Raw genomic sequence first — 21,266 nt, 5'->3', positions numbered from 1 at the left:
ACTTCGGTAGGCGCAGAAAGATCGAAATGGGCCAGAACGGGAGGCGTTGTGAGAATGTCGATTAGATGAGAGAATGCAGAGGCCTCGTTATCGCCCCACTGGAAAGGAGCGTCTTTTTTCAAAAGGTCGGTTAGTGGTCGTGCTATGGCGGCGAAATTCCTCACGAAACGGCGGAAGTACGAACAAAGGCCGATGAAGCTGCGCACATCCTTGACACACTTCGGAACAGGGAAGTGCGTAACAGCATGGATCTTGCCTGGGTCCGGTTGCACTCCGTTCGCGTCAACGAGATGTCCAAGGACGGTAATCTGGCGACGGCCGAATTGGCACTTCGATGCGTTGAGTTGCAGACCGGCTCGCCGAAAAACGTCCAGGACTGCTGAGAGGCGCTCGAGGTGCGTAGCGAACGTTGGGGAGAATACGATAACGTCGTCCAAGTAGCACAAGCACGTGGACCATTTGAAACCGTGAAGAAGGGAGTCCATCATGCGTTCAAAAGTGGCAGGAGCGTTACATAGGCCGAGCGGCATCACCTTGAATTGATAAAGACCGTCGGGTGTTACAAAGGCAGTCTTCTCGCGGTCGAGATCGTCCACGGCAATCTGCGAATAGCCGGAGCGAAGGTCAATAGAGGAGAAATAGCGAGCACCGTGGAGGCAGTCAAGGGCGTCATCAATCCGAGGTAGGGGATACACGTCCTTTTTGGTAACCCTGTTAAGGTGCCGATAATCCACGCAAAAGCGCCATGAGCCATCCTTCTTTTTTACCAGCACAACCGGTGACGCCCAAGGACTACATGACGGTTCAATAATGTTCTTGGCAAGCATTTTGCGAACTTCTGCGTGAATAAGTTGACGCTCAGCTGGTGACACTCGATACGGGCGGCGATGAATGGGAGGGGCATCGCCGGTATTAATGCGATGTTTGACAGCTGTAGTTTGGGCTAAAGGACGATCGTTAAAGTCAAAAATATCGTGGTAGGAAAACAGAACGCGGTAGAGTTCACGAGCGTGCTCGGAGGGCAAGTCGGGGGCAATCATTTTCCGTAAGTCAGCGATGGTACAATTTGTCGACTGCGATGGGAGAGGAGTATCGGATGAAGGGTCGTCTACTGCAATGGATGCTACTGAGTGATCCTCGAAAGAACAAAGCTGGGCCAAAGACATCCCACGTGGCAGCACTTGTGTCGTCAAGCCAAAGTTGACCACTGGCAGGCAGACGCAATTCGCCGTAATAGATAAAACTGTATGGGGTACTGTGATCCCGTGTGTAAGGAGGACGTCTGGCATAGGAGCCGCGATGTAGTGACCGTCGGGGACTGGTGGGGATGACACTAGGTCAACGTAGGTCAGTGCCGAAGCTGGCAAGCGAACGAAGTCGGCGGAACTGAGGCGACTGGGGTGTGGTTCAGCAGGATCCAGAACAGGCAGGTCAAGGCGGAGAGTACTGGCGGAACAATCGATGAGAGCAGAATGTGCGGAGAGGAAGTGTAAGCCGAGGATGATGTCGTGGGGACAGTGGGCGATGACTGTGAATAGCACGATTGTTGAGCGATCGGCGAAGGAGACGCGGGCGGTACACATACCAAAGACGGGGGCTGTTCCGCCGTCGGCGACACGGACAACAGGCGTCGTGGCGGGCGTGATAATTTTCCTGAGCCGGTTACGAAGGTCAGCGCTCATGACGGACAAATGCGCCCCAGTGTCTATGAGAGCAGACACAGAAACACCGTCGACTTGCACGTCAAGAAGGTTCAGATGAGTGGGCAAAGTCAGTAGAGGATTTGGCGGCGTAGGGGGCAATGCAGCGTCACCTCGAGGCGCTGCATCGTCTAGTTTTCCGGCTGGGAGCGGCGTCCGAAGGGAGTCGGCGAATAGGAGCGACGGGGCTGGGGAGAGCGAGATTGTCGTCGTTGGGGCGAAGGCGAACGAGAATAGGGGCGGTTCGTTGCAGGAGAATCAGTGGCGGCATTATCGGAGCGTGTGGCATAGGGACGAGAAGGGCCACCTGAGGGGCGAGAGTAGGCAGTACAAGTAGACCGGATCGGGGAACTCCAGCGACTATGACAGTGCCGAGAAATGTGCCCGATGCGATGGCAGTGGAAACAAATAGGCTTGTCGTCAGCAGTGCGCCATTCAGATGGGTTGCGGAAACGGGGTGGGTAAGAAGATGCGGGACGGGGCGAAATCGAAGAAGCCGGGCGGGTATCAGGGCGATGGGCCGAGCAGATGGTGTGAAGACCCATGTTTTCAAACTCCTGGCGGACAACTGCCTGGATCAGTGAGACCGTGACTGCAGATGTGGTGGTGGGACTGGAGTCGAAGGCAGCCGGATAGGCGGCCTCGATCTCACGCCGGACGATCCTGGTAACATCGGCAGTGTTGTTGGGACGAGGAGCGTCGGCACAGGAAGATGTCGCTGGGGTGTTGGGCAGACGGGCAAACTGCTGGTCAATACGTCGGCTTTTGGCGAGTTCCAGGCGGCGGCACTCTTTTATAACAGCATCCACCGTGGCTACGTTGTTGCAAACGAGCAAGGTGAAGGCGTCATCGGCAATGCCTTTGAGGATGTGGGAAACCTTGTCTGACTCAGTCATGTGGGTGTCAACTTTGCGGCACAGAGCCAAGACGTCCTGAATGTACGTGACGTAGGGCTCCGTTGACGTCTGCACACGACCGGAAAGCGCCTTCTGCGCGGCAAGTTGGTGACCGTAGGGGTTGCCGAACAAGTCTCGAAGCTTTTGCTTAAGCGAATCCCAACTGGTCAGCTCGTCTTCGTGCGTCCGATACCAAACTCGAGGTGTGCCACCGAGGTAAAAGACGACGTTGGCGAGCATGATAGTTGGGTCCCACCGGTTATTGCGGCTGACGTGTTCGTAAAGGCTGATCCAGTCCTCGACGTCTTCCCCATCTTTTGCCGAGAATACGCCAGGATCACGGGGAGCGGAGAGGGTGATGTAGGTCGTCGAAGTGGCAGCAGGTGTCGGAGCCGGTGGAGTCGGGTTGGCGTCGCCGGGAGCCATGAAGGTAGGCTCGACGTACCGTCCACTGCGAAGCTCCGTGACGAGGTACAGGGAACGTCCACCTCCACCAAATATGTTACGTAGGAAGACGCAGACGACAAGCTATGTACAAATATATTTACAAGGAAAATACGCTGCGCTTGGCCAAGAGGCAACAGCCCGCGCTAGCTTCTAAATCGTCGTCGTCGTCTTCACACTGCTGGCCTTTCGTGATCGCACATATTGTGCCGTAGCAATATTAACGAAACATTTGCCGTAAAGTTCAGATATGTCAGCCAAAATAAGGAATTTACAAGAGCCTTTCTGCAGGCCATCTTCAGTAGTTGCACACAATAACAAAACTTATGCTCAAGATGTCACTATTTCATTAGACATCAACGAAGTTACCTAATACTAGTGCCGCTGTTCACACAAACATCTGCTTGCTGTATGGTCACCCATTTATATTGCAAATGCACTCTTTGTCTATGGCAGATTCTGGATAAGGTCACCAAAGCGAATCTTTTCTAGTGATGAGACCATATTTGGCAGATTCACCTCGACTAGAAAACGATTTTCAATATCCCTTTGTAAGGGTCGGGCGCAAAGGAAGTTTGTAGGAGGCCTACTGCGAGCTGGCTCACTTCAGCGGCTGCAAGCACATAAATGCAAAATTTGCGTCAGCTGTCGCACATAGTAAAACACTCAAGATCTTAGAGATACATTGGTCATTAAAGTTACTAAAGGCTCACTTTAGCAGTTACATACACGAACACAACTGGAGAGTTCGCAGGTACAAAACTAGTTACAAGACACTTGCTTCAGTATGAAACCATGTAGAGTTCACAGGTACTAGAAGTTACAAAATCATTGCTGCGCTTGAGTGGTCGCATATAGGAGTTCACCTCCAGGGTTCGCAGGCTCCAAAGCGTCTGAGCAAATTAGTAGACTGAATGCAGCCTATCTTCCAAACACTGCTGAAGACGTCACGGGTACGTTGGTTACTACATGGTTCACTAAAACCTTGCAGCATACTTGCTTGAGTGGTCACAGACGCAGAAATCCACTGTGTGAGTTAATCCTTGCCAGAATTTATCAGGATTTGTGCTGGTTTGTTTCAGCGGTCACACAAACATAAACTCATCCTGAGAAGTCCCGGGTACCAGACGGCCTCAAAGTGACCAAATGCTGAGTGTGGCTGTTTTTCCATGGCTGTAGATACATGTACTTCCGAAAAGATCACAGGTATCATGATGACTAAACAATTAACTGAAGCTTGCTGCAAGCTGACTTCAGTGGTCGCAGACGCAAAATGCACTACACTTCATGGGTACTAAGAAATTTTGTGGCGCATTTATGTGGACTTGCTTGTACAATCACAGAGACAACTTTTCGCAGAGTTCACGCGTACATCGGCCCCTAAGCAACTTACCAATTGCTGGGTGCAGCCTTTCATCTACGGTTGCACATCCAGAACAGAAAAGGTCACGGTCAATTTACTAGTCATGCTGCAGGATTATTTCTGTGGTTGCAGAAATGAAAATGCACTCTTCAGATCAGAGGTGCTAAGAAAGTTCGCTAAGAAAGTCAACAGATTTCTGTGGGCTTGCTTTATTACTGAGCATCAGCGAAGAATGATGTCGGCCTAAGGTGACATCAGGCTGATTGTAGGCACACAGCATGGCTATGAAGTACGCAAGAAATACGTGTTAGAAATATGTACACATATTGCTATCCACCAAGTGCGTGTTAACAAGCTGCACATTTAACAGCAATCTGCTGGTTCTAAACGCGACCTCGCTTCTTGGTGGCCTCATACAATGTAGCTGAGAAGACGGACACCAGAAAATACGGAATAATTTCTACTCCGTGGAAAGACTACAGCAATTATCCTGATGTCTCTACGTCAGCATTACTTTGTCAAGCGAGCTAATAGAAGTAACAATAGTGCAGTTTCTCCCGAATGGGGAGGGATTGATTGGAATTCCAAATTACCAAAGATCTATAATAATTAAATTAGGCAGCTGTGCGTGTTACGGCGAGTGTAAATTATAGTAAAGCTTCGCTTACTTCATGAATTATTAACCTTGGTGCCGTGCGCAAAAACAAATAAAAACACATCCTGCTCAATAACGGGGGAAACTCGCTGTTCGAACGCTGGTGGGGTGATGTGAAGCAGCAAGCGGCAAGCGATCATTTCTTGCTGCTTCGCGCCACCACACGTTTCGAGAGCTTGCCGAGCTGAGTTTACGCAACCTTTGACACTGCAGCTGCGCGGGAAGAGTGCTCACGAAGCAACAACAAACCGCTGTGCACATACCCGGCGTGCACCACATCAGCGCAATTTCCCCTGGAGCATTCCTACAATTTCTATCACAATGAAAAAAAAAACGATCAGGCGAATGTTAACTACAGCTTCACTAACTAAACAATTACAATGTGGGGATGGAACAATCTCGTAATCTTGTACAGTACGTGGCGCACACATGCCCGAAGAAGTGGTGGCGCCAATTGTATTAAATGGGAGGGTAAAGAAAGGTGCGGCAGCTTGGTTGACGAACCGTCATGTGTAAGGGGTGCTGCCATGAGATACAAATGCCTAGAAAAGTTCCGTTGTTCCATCCTCAGGCGGTTTTGCCAATACTCTTGCAATTTCGATTAAGCAAAGAAAATGCAAACGGCAGACGAATCTCAAGCGACGTTGTTAATCGCCGAAGGCGCGTGACAAACATAATTAACTGTCAAACAAGGCAAACGTTCCCGATTACTAAATATACAGCATGCGAACGAGCAATGGTCGCATAAGTATCGTAAACGTTTTGATTGTTACAGACAGCTGACACGTAAGCATCACCTCGCCATTATATTAACATGCTTCCGACAACGTGTCAGTAAGCAGCAGTTTAACAAGTCACCGCCCAAAACTTTTGTGATACCGATAAACACACATGTACAAGATTGTTTGGCACAAGGAACATAGGAGCCTAAAAAAAACGCATGGGAGAATTCAGCTGCGTGGCCAGCCAACCATCACGTGCAGCAATTCTCCGATCGTACTACAAATCCCTGCACACGTTTAGTTATCCCACCAGTACGCTCTTTTACGTTTCAAGCGTAGTTAGGCAAACAAAGTGTAAACGCCAGACGGCGCTTAAGCGCCGTATGCCGGCGACACGGTTATTCAGTGATGGCCGTCGCCTGACACAAATATAACAGTCAACAGAGACAACTGTTCCCAACTACTAAGAAATATGATCACGTGCAAACGAGCATTACTCTAAGTAGCCTAAATGTTTCGATAATTATCGAAAGCTGAGAGGTGGGTTTTATCTTACCATCTTAATAGCATGCTTTTGAGATCACGGGCCAATAGGCCGCAACCTTGCAAATCGCCCAAAGGTTTCGTTATTCCTACACCCTGAACGACGCTGACTGACAAAAACTAATACCAGCCCTTAAAACACGCGTGGTTATGTTCAGTAGCGCGACCAACCATCGCGTGCTGCAAGTTCTCCGATCCTGATACAGACCCCATAAAAAGTTATGTTATTCCAACAGTACACCGATCTGTGATCTGGTCCCGCAAATACTGACGCCGTATTTTGCGGGACCAGATTTATTTGTTTTCATTTTTTCCTCGCACTGTAACCGACTAGAATGATTCTTTATTGCCTTTCGCCATACTTTAATGTTTTTACCTTTGTTATTATAGTTTTGTTGCCATTTAACCCACCCTGCTTGGACCTGTACAAGGTTTGCAGTATTGCATAAAGAAGAAAAGAAAGAAAGAATAGTGACTTTTGGGACCGAGTCAAACCGGTATAGAATGTTATCAGTATCGAATCGAATATCGTATAGTTCTGCAATAATAAAAACTCAGTATCTGAACTATTATAAAACGGTATTCACATTCCAGTAATAAAGTTTCCAAGTTTCTGTCATTACATGGTACGTTCTAAAGCGTTGTTTATATTAAACCCCAAATAGGGCCATAGGAGCAACGGAGCAGTTGCTTCGCAAGCACGGGCTCGTCAGATTGGGCGAGTGATCACTGCACAGCCTGTAAAGTATCGCTACTTAAGTGATGTCGCTTGCTCTACTACGCACGTTTTCAGCATTTATAGCTATACTATGCACGCAGAAGCGAAACGTTACCGTATCATTGCTGCAATTTTGCGCCTAATTGGGCGAATTAGATGTTTTGAATTATTCGGAAAATATTGGCATTTTGGAATAGTGAGTTTTCGATTCGAAGACCAATTGCAAGAAGATGTTATTAGGTTCGTTATTCGAAAGTCACGTATACTCGCGCACCCCTACTAAAAATGCCAGGATAGAAATTTAAAAACCGCACAGAAAAGACACAAATAACATATTTAGACCCGTAACAGATGTAGTGACCTCTGCGAATAACTTTGAAAACAAATATATTTCTTAAACAATAAAGGTACCCTACAACGTTCGGCCGGACATTTTACTAGCACCTCGAAAGCTATTTCAGGCTATCGAACAGCTGCTCCATGCTGTTTATGACTGGCCTGTAAATTTTCTCAAAGTAAGACTGCTGGCGTTTGACTCGGTCGTAGTAGCTTGCCAGCTTGGGAAACTTGGCAGGGTCAACGAACTTGTTCTGAAATGCACATGAATCGTAAAATGGTTAACTTCTAAGTTTAATCATAGTGCATATAAATGCTTGAATTTGATTTAGGCTGCTCGAAGGCACGGCAGCAACATCGGCTTCATGAGAACCACTAACAGACAAAGTAAAGGTAAAGAAAGTGCAACATGAACGAGATAAAGATAGCAAACACCAAGCTGGTTAGTTTATGCTAGGCATCGCACTGCATTCGGCTGTACCCCAATAGGCCCAACAGCATTATCTGCTGAACAAGGCGATGTAGTCTTTGCGTTGGTTACAAGGCACCAGTCGCAAGGACAACAGCATACGCCTACCACAAGCTAAGCATAGTATGATACCGTAAAGAAGCAGGCTTATGGAATCTTCTTCAGAAAGTCAAGGCGGGCACAACAGAATAGCTGCACCCCTTACGTCTCTTGAAGTGGAAAAGCATGGGCATCGACTACCTACATATCGCTCAAACACTCGCGTATTAAGCGTACTATTGCGTCCAATAAACTTAAAATGCACTTGCCGTGGAAGACATCAATTTTCTTTATGCTCACAGAAGGCCCATGAAACATGTTTTAGAGGATAGCATACACATATTAACGCGGTAGCGTTAAAGCCCCGTGTCGCAGAAAATCTGGCGTCGCCGTCAAGCGTCAAGCGTCAAGCGTCGACCGAATTGCGAAGTAAAAATCACTGCGAACCACGCATACCCAACCGTGGTGGACCTGCGTGTAGCGCTGGGATGGTGCTGAAGTAATTGGAATCCTCAAAATAAAATGCGTCAGAAAACTCGGGAAGTACGACTTACACGCACTATACAGACATGATAGCGTAATTTGAATAAATGAGAAAATATAATTTCATTACGCTGAAATCAAATACAAACCCCTTTCATGGCGTTTCTACAATTCAAAGAGCGGCACGCCGGTTCCTTGCAACACCATTCAGATGGCGTTCGTCTTCACGCATCCGGGCACAAGCAAGGGCCTAGTTTATGCCAGAAAGCTCGCCTTCGTGCACAGAGTTAGTTCCCAGCGTTTCCGTGTAAACGTTACGTTCACATTAGCAGCAGTTGACGTGAAGCATGAGAAGCAGTCAGGTATTTTTGAATGCTATCACGTCCCACTCTAACGGCGAAGCTTAACATCGTCCAAATTTTCTTCATGTGGAAAAGCCGCCTGCATGCGTACTTTCTGGCTAGAAACCTGGTCCGCTATAATGTAAACCGATTCCAAACTTCGCTGTTTCAATTCTGCAATCAGCCCTCCGCGATTGGTAAAAACTTTTTTGGGCCAGCCTCACTTCACCTGTCTGTCACGCGACGTCATGAAAACCGCGATAGCTCACCATCTGATATGACGTGTACACATAATTATGCATTATTTGACCGAATAAATGAAAAATTGTTATTTCTGACTCGACGCCTTTCGCGATTAGCGCTCGGCTACTGGTCCAAAGTTTCGGGCTGCATCCACTTCACCTGCACGTCACGCAACGTCACAAAATCACAAAAACTGTACGCGTTAAATGTACATTAATATGCCAAACAAAGCTTAATTTTCTTCTGCATTCCGAAAGGAATAAAAGATGGCTGCCGCCGATCGCTGATGCACTGGCTACTCGCACCTGTAGGTGAGCACGGGTTTATTTGCGTATAATAAAACTTTTTGCGTGGCCGTGTAACAATTTCGAGTACTTTCAGAACATTTTGAACCGCGTTCTGCCAACTCTTCTTTGCTGAGGATCCATTTTAGTGTCATTTTTAAGCTTCCGTTGCATGCCGCCGCGATTTTCGACCAGCCACCGCCAGCTGAGTATGGGAAAGTGGACCAATCGCAGACGCCGGCACCGCCCTCTTCATCCGGTTATCGATATTCAGTGCAGTGGCTCGGCCCCATCGAATACCTCTCCACTTGAGCGTGCTCCTCGCCTTTTGTAAGCCAGTTAGAGAAGACAAGCCACTCAGTGTTGGCAATGTTATTTCTTTTTCAAGCATACAAAAGTGACCTCCTATGAAAAAGGAGAGCATTTGAATGATCTGTTCAGGCAACCCTGCGGGTGACCGCCCGACGCTTGCGTCGGCGGTTACGCAAGTTTCACGTCAGGATTTCGGAATAACACATATTGAAAAGTTTTACGTGATAGGGCCCCTTGCACAATAACACAAGGTACAAAGCAAGATCTATTCGTTGATTTTCATGCATGACTGATAATCTAGCTAGTAAATTCCTGCCATATGAAACCACAGAATACTGCAATACATTTCGAAACGAGGAGAAAAAAGTTTGAACATCATGCTGGCCTGCTAAAAAGGAAGCAATTCAGTGAACTAGGTTAAAAAATAAAAATAAAATGATGTTTCGGGATCACTATGGATCTCTCATTCACAATAGAGTGTCGCAATGAATTCGAACACGGGATCCATAGAGATTCCGAAATATCATCTTGTTTTGATCTTTTGGCCTTGGTCAGTGACATGCTTCTTTGTAAACAATGCTTTTACCTGACTAGACAGTACTACGTGGAACTCTTGCCTAATAATATTGCACGTGACTGCAATTCCCTAGAAATGTAGAATACCACAAGTTCGGTGTGCTGTTTATATATTCTAGGCTGCAAGTTTGGGCTTCCATAAGAAAACTTCGTGGACGTTTAAGCCTCGCCAATGAGAATGGAAAGCCATAGTATTCGAAAATCCCTGACTGCTTCTCACGCTTCCCGGCAACTGCAGCTTATGAAGTCGTAATATTCCCCGGGAAACGCTGGCGGTAAACGCCATGCACGAAGGGGAGCCTCTTGCGTGAGCCACGATGCGGCTGAGAACGCCATCTAGAGGTGTTGCAAGGAACAGGGCACACCGCTTTATGGCCTTTGAGATTTGCACGCGCCGGCGCGCGTAGATCTTGGCCTCTCTATGAATTATAGAAACGCTGGAAAAGGGGTTTGCGGTTTGAGTTCTTCCTAACAGAAATATATTTTCTCTTGTATTCAAATTACCATCCGATGCTATCATGCCTGTAGGCTGTGCTTAAATTGCACTTTAAAATTTTGCTGACGTGTTTTACCTTGGGAACTTCAATTAGTTTAGTAACTTCCTTGCGCTACGTGGTTGCGTATGCGTGGTTCAATGTGATTTCTGGAGCAACGATGGTTGACGCTGGACGCCGACGCCAGACGTTTTCGATATGGGGGCCCTTAATGCTTTCGCGTTAAAGTTCCCCTCGTAAAGTGTTCCGGGTGGGAACGTGCTCGAATTACTTGTACCGAGAATGTCCTCCGAAGGTTTTGTTTCCTCTTGATTTTAAAGATCTACAAGGAAGGTGACACCAAACTGGAACCCAAATGTCGGGAGCAGCCCTCGAAATGTAATCCAACCTGTATTATAAAATTTTGTTTTTGCTCTTTCTGCTGTTTTAAAGCCATATCTTGGCTTCGGTTGTTTTCCTTCGCCTGTTTTTGTACTCGATCCGACACGTGCGTCGACTAACGCCCACTACCTCTTTGAGCCACACGCGCGTGCTGTTGCGTGAGAGCTTTGTGGGCTCTGAAGTTTCGATGATGATATATTAACGCGGCAGGAGCTAAGGACCTCGCGTCGCAGAAATCCAGCGTCCAGCGTCGATATTCCTTTCGCGAAAGGTCATTCCGAACCAAGCACACCTAATCACTATTGTACCACCAACTTTTCTCATACATTATCGTTGATTATTTACAAGGTTCTTCCTTGGAATGCCCAGAATGACAGCTCACAAGCAATTGTCATGAGAAAAAAAGACTGACAGCCCATACCCTTTGTGTTAGATCTTGTAAGACTTGAATATTAAAGTGCGAAACAATAAGAGGAGATCAGTCCACGCAAGAGGCCTCGTTTCTACCAGAAAGCTCGCTTTCGTGCACAGCATTTGCCGCCAGCGTTTCCAGGTAGGCATTATGGTTACAAAGCTGCAGCTGCCGGGAAGCGCAAGAAACAGGGATCTTTCAATACTGTCGCGTTCCACTATTAAGGGCGTAGCTTAAGCGTCCTATAAGTTTTCTTGCCCCTTGTCCATGTTGTAAAATACTCTTCTTTCATGCGTGATATAGAGTCCAATCGCTTGTGCTGGCACAGCTTTTCTGGGCTATGTTTAATGTTTGTATACCTCACAGCGGCCGAACGTTCTCTTGTGACGTCCTTTGGTACAGGAATCAAATATTTGTTGTCTGCATTTTTCCAAGCACAAAACGTTCGAGAACAGTGTGCGCTTTGATTCTCAAGAAAAAAAATTTGGGGACATAGGATATCTGATCTAGGTACGGTGGAAGAATTTGTTGCGGAGAATAGGCGAAAACGTTAACGGCAATTCTAGTTCACTTTCCTCCTTCGATACGTTTGGAAAGTAGGCATGTCCACTTTCAATGGTTTGATCTGATACGATGCCTTCAGAAGTATGATTTCTCAAGAGATTCGAAAGAAATTTGCTGTCTTTAAAAAAACACTATATGAATTTCTATAAAATAGCGCTGTTTGCCCCAAAATACTACAAAAACTTCAAATATTCAGGCAATTTCGACAAAGATTGTTGCGGTTCTCTCAAACGTGTTTGTTTGGCTCGCATTAAGTTGAGGCACCGTAAAACTATAAACTACTGTTCTGGGGTTTAAGTGCTCCGGTGCTATCTTCATTGGATATTACCAATATTCCTTAGTCTATAGGTAAACGTAACTTTACATCAGGTATGCAAGAGAAATCTACTGTAATGTACATTGACATCGTTCCGACTTTGGTACATGTTGGTTGCGATAGACAATGGCAATGCCCAGTCCTCACTTGCATTGTTGAAAAGTCTAACCTCCAATTGTTTAAAATATTTTCCATGTTTACTCATATTGGTCAAAAATCAGATATTTTCAACCTGAAGTATGCCGGTAATATTTGGCGCAATTTACTAATGTTGGATCTATATGACATGTCCAATATGCATTATTAGGTGGTCAATGTGAATTATTTGAGCATTTGGCGCGCTTTATAATTGGTGCAGACCTCCACATTGCGTCCTGCAATGATCGTCTTGCGAATGTGCCGCACGCGAAAGTGGGCTGGTTACTGACCATGTTTATGAATCAGCGCGATATTGTTGCTGAGGCGGTGCAAACACAAAGGAGCATTACCTCAAGGGCCACAATGATGCGTGCGGTCAAGGCGATATCGGCGAGGGTGAAGTTGTCGCCGACTGCAAACTTGTTGTCACCGATGAGGTGTTCCAGGCCTCTGATGACATTCTCTTCAAATGCGCTAAGCTCCTCTGCCGTAGGCTTCGTCTTCTGATGTACTAGAGGACGCTGCACCAAACAAATGTGCACATCTTTCGCGTTATGGACAACAAGTCATCACGTTTGCGACCCAACGCTTTGCCGACTGCTCCTTATCTCACGATCGGGAAAGGTTCGATACTCGCATTCACATAGTCGAGTACACATTCCAGGTGAAGTAAAAGCACTTTGTTTCAAATATTTTTGCCTAACGCTTACGACAAAACTATTCCTGCGATTGAAAAATAGACTGCAAATGCGTCAATAATACGTTCTGACACTCACGTCAGCAACGGGAAAAAGATCCGCATGAGAAGGAGTGGTTGTCTAGATGTTCTGTTTCCATTTATTTAATGCTTATACATACTGTGAGGTATCACTACTCGAAATCGCACCGTAGGTAATAGCGGATGCCATAGTGGAGAGATCTGAACAAAATTTCGCAGCCTGGTATTATTAATTGCTTTTCTAAACCTAAATACAAACGAGCGCCATATTTATTTTAATTTTCCATCCATCCAAATGCCGTAGGAGTGGGACTCGAACCAAACCCGTAACGTCGTGCTCGGCAGCGCAAGGAAACAACAGCTGAGCCAGCGTTGCGCATGTTCGAATGCACCTAAACCCTGGTTAAAAAAGATCACGCCCACAGCGTCGCTAGTAAATTGCTAGCTAGCATCATATTAAAATTATGGGGTTTTACATGCCAAAACCACTTTCTGATTATGAGGCACGCCGTAGTGGAGGACTCCGGAAATTTCGACCACCTGGGGATCTTTAACGTGCACCTAAATCTAAGTACACGGGTGTTTTCGCATTTCGCCCCCATCGAAATGCGGCCGCCATGGCCGGGATTCAATCCCGCGACCTCGTGCTCAGCAGCCCAACACCATAGCCACTGAGCAACCACGGCGGGTAGCATCATATTAGTAATGCCTGCATGTATTCATTCATGAACTTTGTTTCAGGCGTGAATAGCAGAAACGCAGTTATAGTGCATTCGTACTTTCATTCACCGCTGTCATTGCCAATGTTATTAGACACCACGAGTACATTTTCACTTCGCTCACAGGGTTTGATTAGCAGGTCCGAGGTATGCAGCGTGTACATTATAGTTACATTGAAACAGAAGTCCATATTTAGAGACCCTATTAGGCGAACTCCACATTTATGCTTAAAGTCAGTTTCAGCTGACATATTGATTCGTCCATTATAAAGCTATATGAATGCAAATATTCAGTTACGTCGAGTGATGCTTGCTTGCCTGCACGTTTTTTGCCGTGACCCAAAATTGGTTGCGTGCCATAAATTTATTTAGGCAGGGTACTTGGACATCCATATTCTCACTATGAGAAACACTCGTGGCTGTGAAAATTGGCCAACACAATTCAAAGAAGAATTCGTCAACTCTTGAAAATAACGGACATGCCCACTATGGCCTAAAATTTTAAACTACATGCCACATTTAACTGACCGAGGACACCGGACGATTGCGCGCTCAGTGACAAAGCCTCATGTAACGCCCTAAATACAAGGGAAAATGTACTTACTATCAATCACTTAGCGCGTAAGTAACGCCTACACCTGAAGGTATTGCGCACATCGTTCCTCAATTCTTTCATATTTAACCTGCGTCCGTAATTTATTTCTGAAGGACACTGCTAGGACATGCCCATAACACTCTGCAGCGCCACTACTCCTACTAGGAGATAGCTAATCTGTGAAATTATTGCTTGATGTAACTTATTGCCTGACCTATTTGAAATGTATACGTGCAAGCCGTTTAACTTACAATATATTCGACCATTTCTTAATATCCACACAAGGCGATCACACCCGAGGTATATAGACACCTTATAATTATCAAGAAAATGTAGGTGAAAAATGGGTAATCCACCATGCTGGCATGGCTACATTGGCGTTAGGATGCTAAACGCGAGGGTGTGGTATCAAATACCTCACGCGATGGCCGCGTTTCGAGGAACCCGAAATATTAAAACGCTTTCTACCGCGCATTGGGTGCGCGTTAAAGAACCCCAGGTGGCCAAAATTAATCCGGAGTCGGGTATTAAGGCGTGCCTCGTAGTTATATCGAGGTTTCTGAACACAAAGACAGAAACGAGATAGAGTGCTTACGACGAACACTGCCGATTCACTGTGGATTGTAGTGGCGAGTGATGAAAGAATCTGGTGGATGTGGGGTGCGAGTCTTGATGCAGGCCGGGTAGAGCTCCGAATCGGGGGCGTACTTGCGGAGCAAGTAGTAGGCAATGGCATTGCTGTGAAGGTAAGTATATACTTTATATACGTATAAACGCAAGTATATACATTTATATACGTTGATACACTTTTAACAGATTGTTCGCTCAGATTCCAATGTATTTAGTAGCCCACTTTCAAGGTGCCTATTTCTAAAACAGTGCTACTATTAGCCTTAATGTTAAGCAGACTTAGCACCCCTACTCCTTCGCATCAATTTCGAAGATTCAAAGTGTATTTTATAAAGAATAAAGAAGCGGAGCGACACGCTGAATTTCTACCGCCAAATGGATCATTTATGCGGCGTGTGTGCTGACGCTCCACTCTTTCGCGTGCATCTGGACGCGCTGTGCCATCTAGTGACACTGTCGAGAATTCTAGCCCTGACGCATATGTCAATATATATCAATGAAAAGTTATGTCTACAAAAATGACGTGCGTTTAATAGCGCCCCGCGCTGGAGAAATGGTTATGATTTATTTTATCACGGCAGAGCAGCTCATACCCAGTGACACAAGCTGGCGTGTTAACAGGTTAAGGCGAATCACTACCCAGTCACTCGATTTGGCGAGGTTCAATGAAAACTGTCAGAGGTGCGCGTAAATACGTACATCGAGAGATATCGAGAAGTGCGTGGCGTTTCATAAGAACAATTGCTTTATTTTCCCACATCTACAATTTAATTAGTCACGGAAGGCTGTTGCAGTTGTTTCATGAGTCCACCACTGAGGGTGCAACCCCACAATTTCTCACAGACGACAACGTAAAATTCTGTTAGAAAGGAATAGGCTAATAAAGGAAACGAAATGGAAATCTTACATATGGCTGAGAAGCCAACCTGACTATAGAAACCGAAAAGGTTCCTAATTACTCCATAGTCTAACGCTGCGCCTGAGTTTAATGTCTGTATGTGATTTGTCCTCAACTATATAAGTTCTTAAACAGCTTCATTGTTGGTGAAGGGACCTTCGATACGTAATAGGGCTGGTGGAAACACAGATATGAATCAGCTGCATTTAAAACAGTGTCCGGAAAATGTTTTCCACATTCTTTTCTAGCACGATTAGGTCAATGGAGGGGAGCACGGCCACGTGGCCCTTCCCGGCTTCGAACAGTACTCGAAAAAAAAATTGAAAGTGCGAATAAGGCAATGACATTGGGTTCATAAAAAAATTACGAAGAACGAATCGGTCAGTTTTTTTTTAATATTTGAACTGATTTCTGCACACATCTTTACCTGAGCCCACACTGGCATGTGTCACTGCGAACATGCCGTGTGTATCCCGACCTAGAAGCTTCATGCGCGAGGCAAATTAAAAATATCACTTGTGGGGCTTGATCTATTTTATGCTGTTTTTTTTCTTTATACCTAAATATAAAGAATCTGCTTGCAAACGCCGCTCCTTTATTGCTCCGAATGCAACAGGGGGAATGGAAGAAGTATAACATCCTCACTGCCAACAAAGAGAATCGCTGTCAACCCTGTGCTTGGCTTTCTCTGCTGTATGGTTGTTATAGTTGTCACAAATCACGCTTCAAATTTTGCATGGTTCACAAGTAACTGTGCCCCATATTTAATAACATTAAAAAGCCTTTCGCGCGTCATTGCAATTTTCTCGTCATTGCTGACTGGTTCACACGTAGCCACAAATATTTGCAAAAAGCTATGGCCATGATAAACACTGTGAAGCTGATTGGGCACAGCATATCACATTCTTGGCGTTTTTCCGGAGTTTTACTTTTCTGCTTGTAACGCTTGAGCTACCTATGCGTCTGCAGCCTTTACTATCGCGCATAGTACTCCTGTGAAAATCGCCTCTTTGGTTTCGTTTTCATGCCCACAGTATATGAGTCGTAAAGGAATTGATCTCTGGACAATCATAATATATATGACATACTGTTTGCTGACCAACCTTTCTGGCCAAAGGAAAGATTCTGCTGCTAATTTCCCAGGTTGCTTGTTGTCGTTCTTGCATCAATGACGATTTCGCTGTTCTCTATTGCATTTGCATACTTAAGAATTTGTTATTTAGAAGAATGATGGCTTTCAGAACCTAGACGGCAATTCTATTAAACACCTTCAAGAAAAAAACCGATTGCTGTGAGGTAGTAATCTCTGCTCTCTCAAACTACATTCTCAGCCATTGTACCAGGCCTTCCGACAAGTCTAGAGAAATACACCTCTATTATTCGGTTCTGTTTCCAGTCAGCGAAATATGTGCGCTGCCGTCTGAGCGGAGACAACAATATGCCCCCATTGCAGCTTCGGCACAGAAACAATCGGCTCTGTTATTGTGAAAGTCAGCGCCGAAAATGCCTTAAGGAATGAAAGGTAATAACGCATACAGTGAGTGTAAATTATACCACGTTTCTGGAGGACGAGGACGCAGATGCTCAAACATCACATACATCTCTAATTATATGCTTGTGCTACAGTTCATTGGCCGCGAAATGAAGAACAATTCAGCGTAGTCTGCACATATTGCCTGAAGACTTACCTTTCGTAGACAACAAAACCTTCATCCTCAATCCCAGGAATACCGAGAAAAGAGATATCTGTCAGCGCAATTGTCTCAATATTCGTCTCCAAACGCATAGTTTGAAAGAAGCAAAATGCATTACTTTACGGTGCCTTTTCATTAAACGTGAAATGTTCTTTAAAACTCATAACAATTAGAGAGGCTGCTGACAACGCATTGTGCACAAATCTACTAATTATACTGTAGCGCCAACAATAGTTTTTGCAGCGCTTGCAAATTGTCACACGTTCTTGAACAAATCTCGGGCTCAGGGACTCTGTTTTTTTTTGTCCTAGGCCACGCGTAGAAGAAACTATCAATGAAGATATCTTTCATTCATAGTTTTTATTTTTCACTGAAGATGAAACTTCAGCGGCCCTAAAGTGTGGGAACACCACAGCCCCGATAAAATACATGCTCTATAAACATTGCAAGGAAAGCAACTACAAATTCCAATGATAGTACTTTATTCCCAATTCATAGGCTCCATCCTAACTATGAGCACACCGAAGGATTCTCGGTACGCACTACTACGAAGGTGCAGAGACGCTATGTAACAATACAGATAACGACAATAATATTAAAAATATTAGATATTGCGGTTGAATTATTTCAGCAGTTGTTTACCTAAAACGAAGAGGAAATCGGGTACTTCAAGTCGAAAATATATGCGCTTAGGTTGTAGTTTATTGAATGCAATTTAATTCACTGCAATATGAAATAAGGGCGAAGTGGAGAACGGGACAGGTGTTTAAAATTTCGTGTAGTTTATCTTAGAATGCAAACGAGAAGTTAAAATGTAGCACTATAAGCAGGAAAAACACTGTTTGCAGGAACCGGCCTTTTAAGATGACGCACGAATGGCTAATATCTGTCTACACATATTTATCTCGTTCTGGCCTACATTGAGATATTCTTCGCTGAACTGCTCCTTCTTGGAGTAGTCCAAGTTCTTGAATTTGACATCAATGTCCAAATGCTTGGCGAGTGTGCGCACAAAGTTAGGGCAGACTGCCATTTATATTGTACAGAGTGATGGTCATGACTCAGAGAGAGAGAGAATAAACATTTTTATTAGGTGAAGCAGCTAGGGAGAGGCGTCCTCAGTCCAGAATGCCTTGAGCTCGGGCCGCGTCCTGGGCCCTCGTAATCAGCCGTTGCTGATCCTCGAGGTCGGAGCTGGCCAAGGCTCTCTCCCAAAGCTCGTTAGTGGGGTAAGGGTTCGGATGATTTAATGGTGCCGCTCTGCAACCTCCTACTATGTGCCTGAGGGACCCGGGCTCTGCGCAGAAGCGGCATTGCGGAGAGAATTTTGTAGGGTCTATGAGGTGATTCCTGGTTGGGTGGGGGAATGTATTGACCTGTAGAGCCCGGAGGAATCGCTCCTGCTCTCTAGGTAGTGACTTGTGTGGGGGTGCATATGTTCTGCGGGTTAGCTTGTAGTGTTGTGTGATGTCTTGGTAAGAGACTAGAGGGTGCATGCGCTCGGGTTCAGATTCCTCGGCGTCGGCTCGGTGGGTCAGATCTCGAGCCACGTGGTTGGCGACCTCGTTGCCAGGAATGCCTTGATGAGCTGGCGCCCAGATGATCATGACTGACCTCGTTGGCGGCTTTTGATTGATGATCCGGAGTGTAGTGGCATGAATTCTGCCGCTAGCAAAGTTGCGGCACGCCTGTTGGGAGTCTGTCACTATGACTTCAACCTCTGTTTGGGAGAGAGCGAGGGCTATGGCCGCTTCCTCGGCTTGGAGGGGATTGTTTCGTGTGAGCGAAATGCTGCTCCGATGTTCTGTGTTGACGACTACGGTGGCTGTTGTGGCTGCGCGTCTGGAGTAAGAAGCCGCGTCAGTGTAGGCTGTAGAGGGTAAAGTTCCGTATCGCTTGTGTATGGCCAGGGCGCGGGCCTCCCTTCGCTCTGCGTGGTGCACTGGGTGCATGTTGCGAGGCAGAGGACGTACGGTGATTTTTCTCCGGATGGCATGGGGTAAGCTCACAGTCTGAGGCGTCGGATGGCTCATAGGGGCAGAGAGCCCCAGACGTAAGAGAATGGACCTCCCTGCTTCCGTAATCGCCAGCCTTGTTCTCTGACTGGATAAATGTGCCTCGATCAGCTCCTCGGCCGTGTTGTGCACACCTAGTCGTAGTAGGCGTTCTGTGGACGTACTGATTGGCAGACCCATCGCCTGCTTATATGCCTTTCTGATCATTGTGTTGATTTTCTTGAGTTCCGTCTCATTGAGTAGTGCGTACGGAATAGCGTAAGTTATTCGAGACACGACGAAGGCTTGGACAAGCCGAAGCGTGTCCGCCTCCCCCATGCCTCTTGTCTTGGTTGTTATTCGCCGGATCATGTGCGTAACTTGGGCTGTTGTAGTCTTAAGCTTTTGAATTAATATTGTATTGGTGCGATCCGACTGGAAAACCATTCCCAATATCTTTACGCTCCGAGACGGAACGATGGTGTGTCCCTCCAGCTGTATGTTGATAGTGGGCGAGTCGCATCTGTGCTTCTTTCGCGGTGAGACCAGGAGTAGCTCCGACTTTTGGGGGGCGCAGCTGAGCCCGCATGACCTAGCATAGTCGCTCACCACGTCTGCAGCTTCCTGCAAGCGGTTCTCCATTTCCCCGATGGACCCTGTGGACGACCAGATGGTAATGTCGTCAGCATATAGGCCATGCCGGATCCCTGGGATGTTATCGAGGAGCGGCGGTAGGCCTATTAGGGCGATATTGAAAAGGAGAGGGGATAACACTGCGCCCTGTGGTGTGCCGCGCCCGCCCAGTAGGAAGGGGTTTGTGGCTTTGTCCCCGACCTTTAGGATGGCTTTTCTATCTGAGAGGAAATCTCTGATATAGGAGTACGTCCTGGCCCCACAGCCCAGCGCGTTTAGCCTCTGTAAGATTGCTGTGTGCTTGACGTTATCGAACGCCCCTTTAAGATCTAAGGCGAGGATAGCCGTGGGGGAGTTGCGTGTCGCTGGTACAATCACCTCCTCTTTCAGCTGAAGTAGGATGTCTTGAGTTGAGAGGTGTGGACGGAATCCTATCATCGTTGTTGGTAGTTTCCCCGAGTCCTCCAGGAATGGTTGTAACCGATTGAGAACGATGTGCTCTAGGAGCTTTCCTACACACGAAGTGAGGGAGATCGGTCGTAGGTTCTCAATGGCTGGTGGCTTGCCTGGCTTCGGTATCAGACGAACCTCGGCTATTTTCCAGTCCTCGGGAAGGTTTCCTTTCCTCCATACTTCATTAAGATGAGCGGTAAGCTCTAGTAGCGAGGGGCTGTCAAGATTTACGAGTGCCTTATTGGTAATTTGGTCCATTCCCGGGGCTGTGTGGCGTCTCAAGCCCATTATCGCCGCTGTTACCTCATGTAGACGAATGTCCTCATCTAGGAGCTCGTTAGGGGTGCCGGTGTAGGGTGGCAGAGGCTCCGATGGCTGTGTGGGGAAGTACTGGGCTTTGAGAGCCAAAAGGAGGTCCGCCTCATTTCCAGGAAATTGGTGAATTACTCGGGCCATATTGTGGTGGGATTCCGTTTTGCTGCTGGCCGGGTTGATTAAATACC

At 46.4% G+C, this 21,266-nt stretch overlaps 1 protein-coding gene across 1 annotated transcript; it reads right to left on the bottom strand.

The window, feature by feature from the left end:
- Positions 1-7,493: 7,493 nt before the first annotated feature.
- Positions 7,494-18,716, bottom strand: LOC139055740 (uncharacterized). The gene is made up of 3 exons (XM_070533272.1): positions 18,603-18,716; positions 12,780-12,950; positions 7,494-7,631 (listed from the first exon to the last, which is right to left on the bottom strand). The coding sequence occupies exons 1-3, from the start codon at positions 18,714-18,716 to the stop codon at positions 7,494-7,496; spliced, it is 423 nt and encodes a 140-aa protein (XP_070389373.1).
- Positions 18,717-21,266: the final 2,550 nt, after the last annotated feature.

The sequence above is a fragment of the Dermacentor albipictus genome, chromosome 2 (genome assembly GCF_038994185.2).
Source record: "Dermacentor albipictus isolate Rhodes 1998 colony chromosome 2, USDA_Dalb.pri_finalv2, whole genome shotgun sequence".
Lineage (NCBI taxonomy): Eukaryota > Metazoa > Arthropoda > Arachnida > Ixodida > Ixodidae > Dermacentor > Dermacentor albipictus.
This window is presented reverse-complemented; position numbering and strand designations above follow the sequence as displayed.

What these genes read in the sequence shown, in the direction of transcription:
- LOC139055740 (XM_070533272.1), bottom strand. Translation starts at nt 18,716, where the DNA reads ATGGCAGTCTGCCCTAACTTTGTGCGCACACTCGCCAAGCATTTGGAC. An exon ending in TCAGCGAAGAATATCTCAAT is followed by an intron (nt 12,951 to 18,602) that starts GTAGGCCAGAAC and finishes TGTTTGGTGCAG; the next exon opens with CGTCCTCTAGTACATCAGAA. An exon ending in GCATCATTGTGGCCCTTGAG is followed by an intron (nt 7,632 to 12,779) that starts GTAATGCTCCTT and finishes TGTGCATTTCAG; the next exon opens with AACAAGTTCGTTGACCCTGC.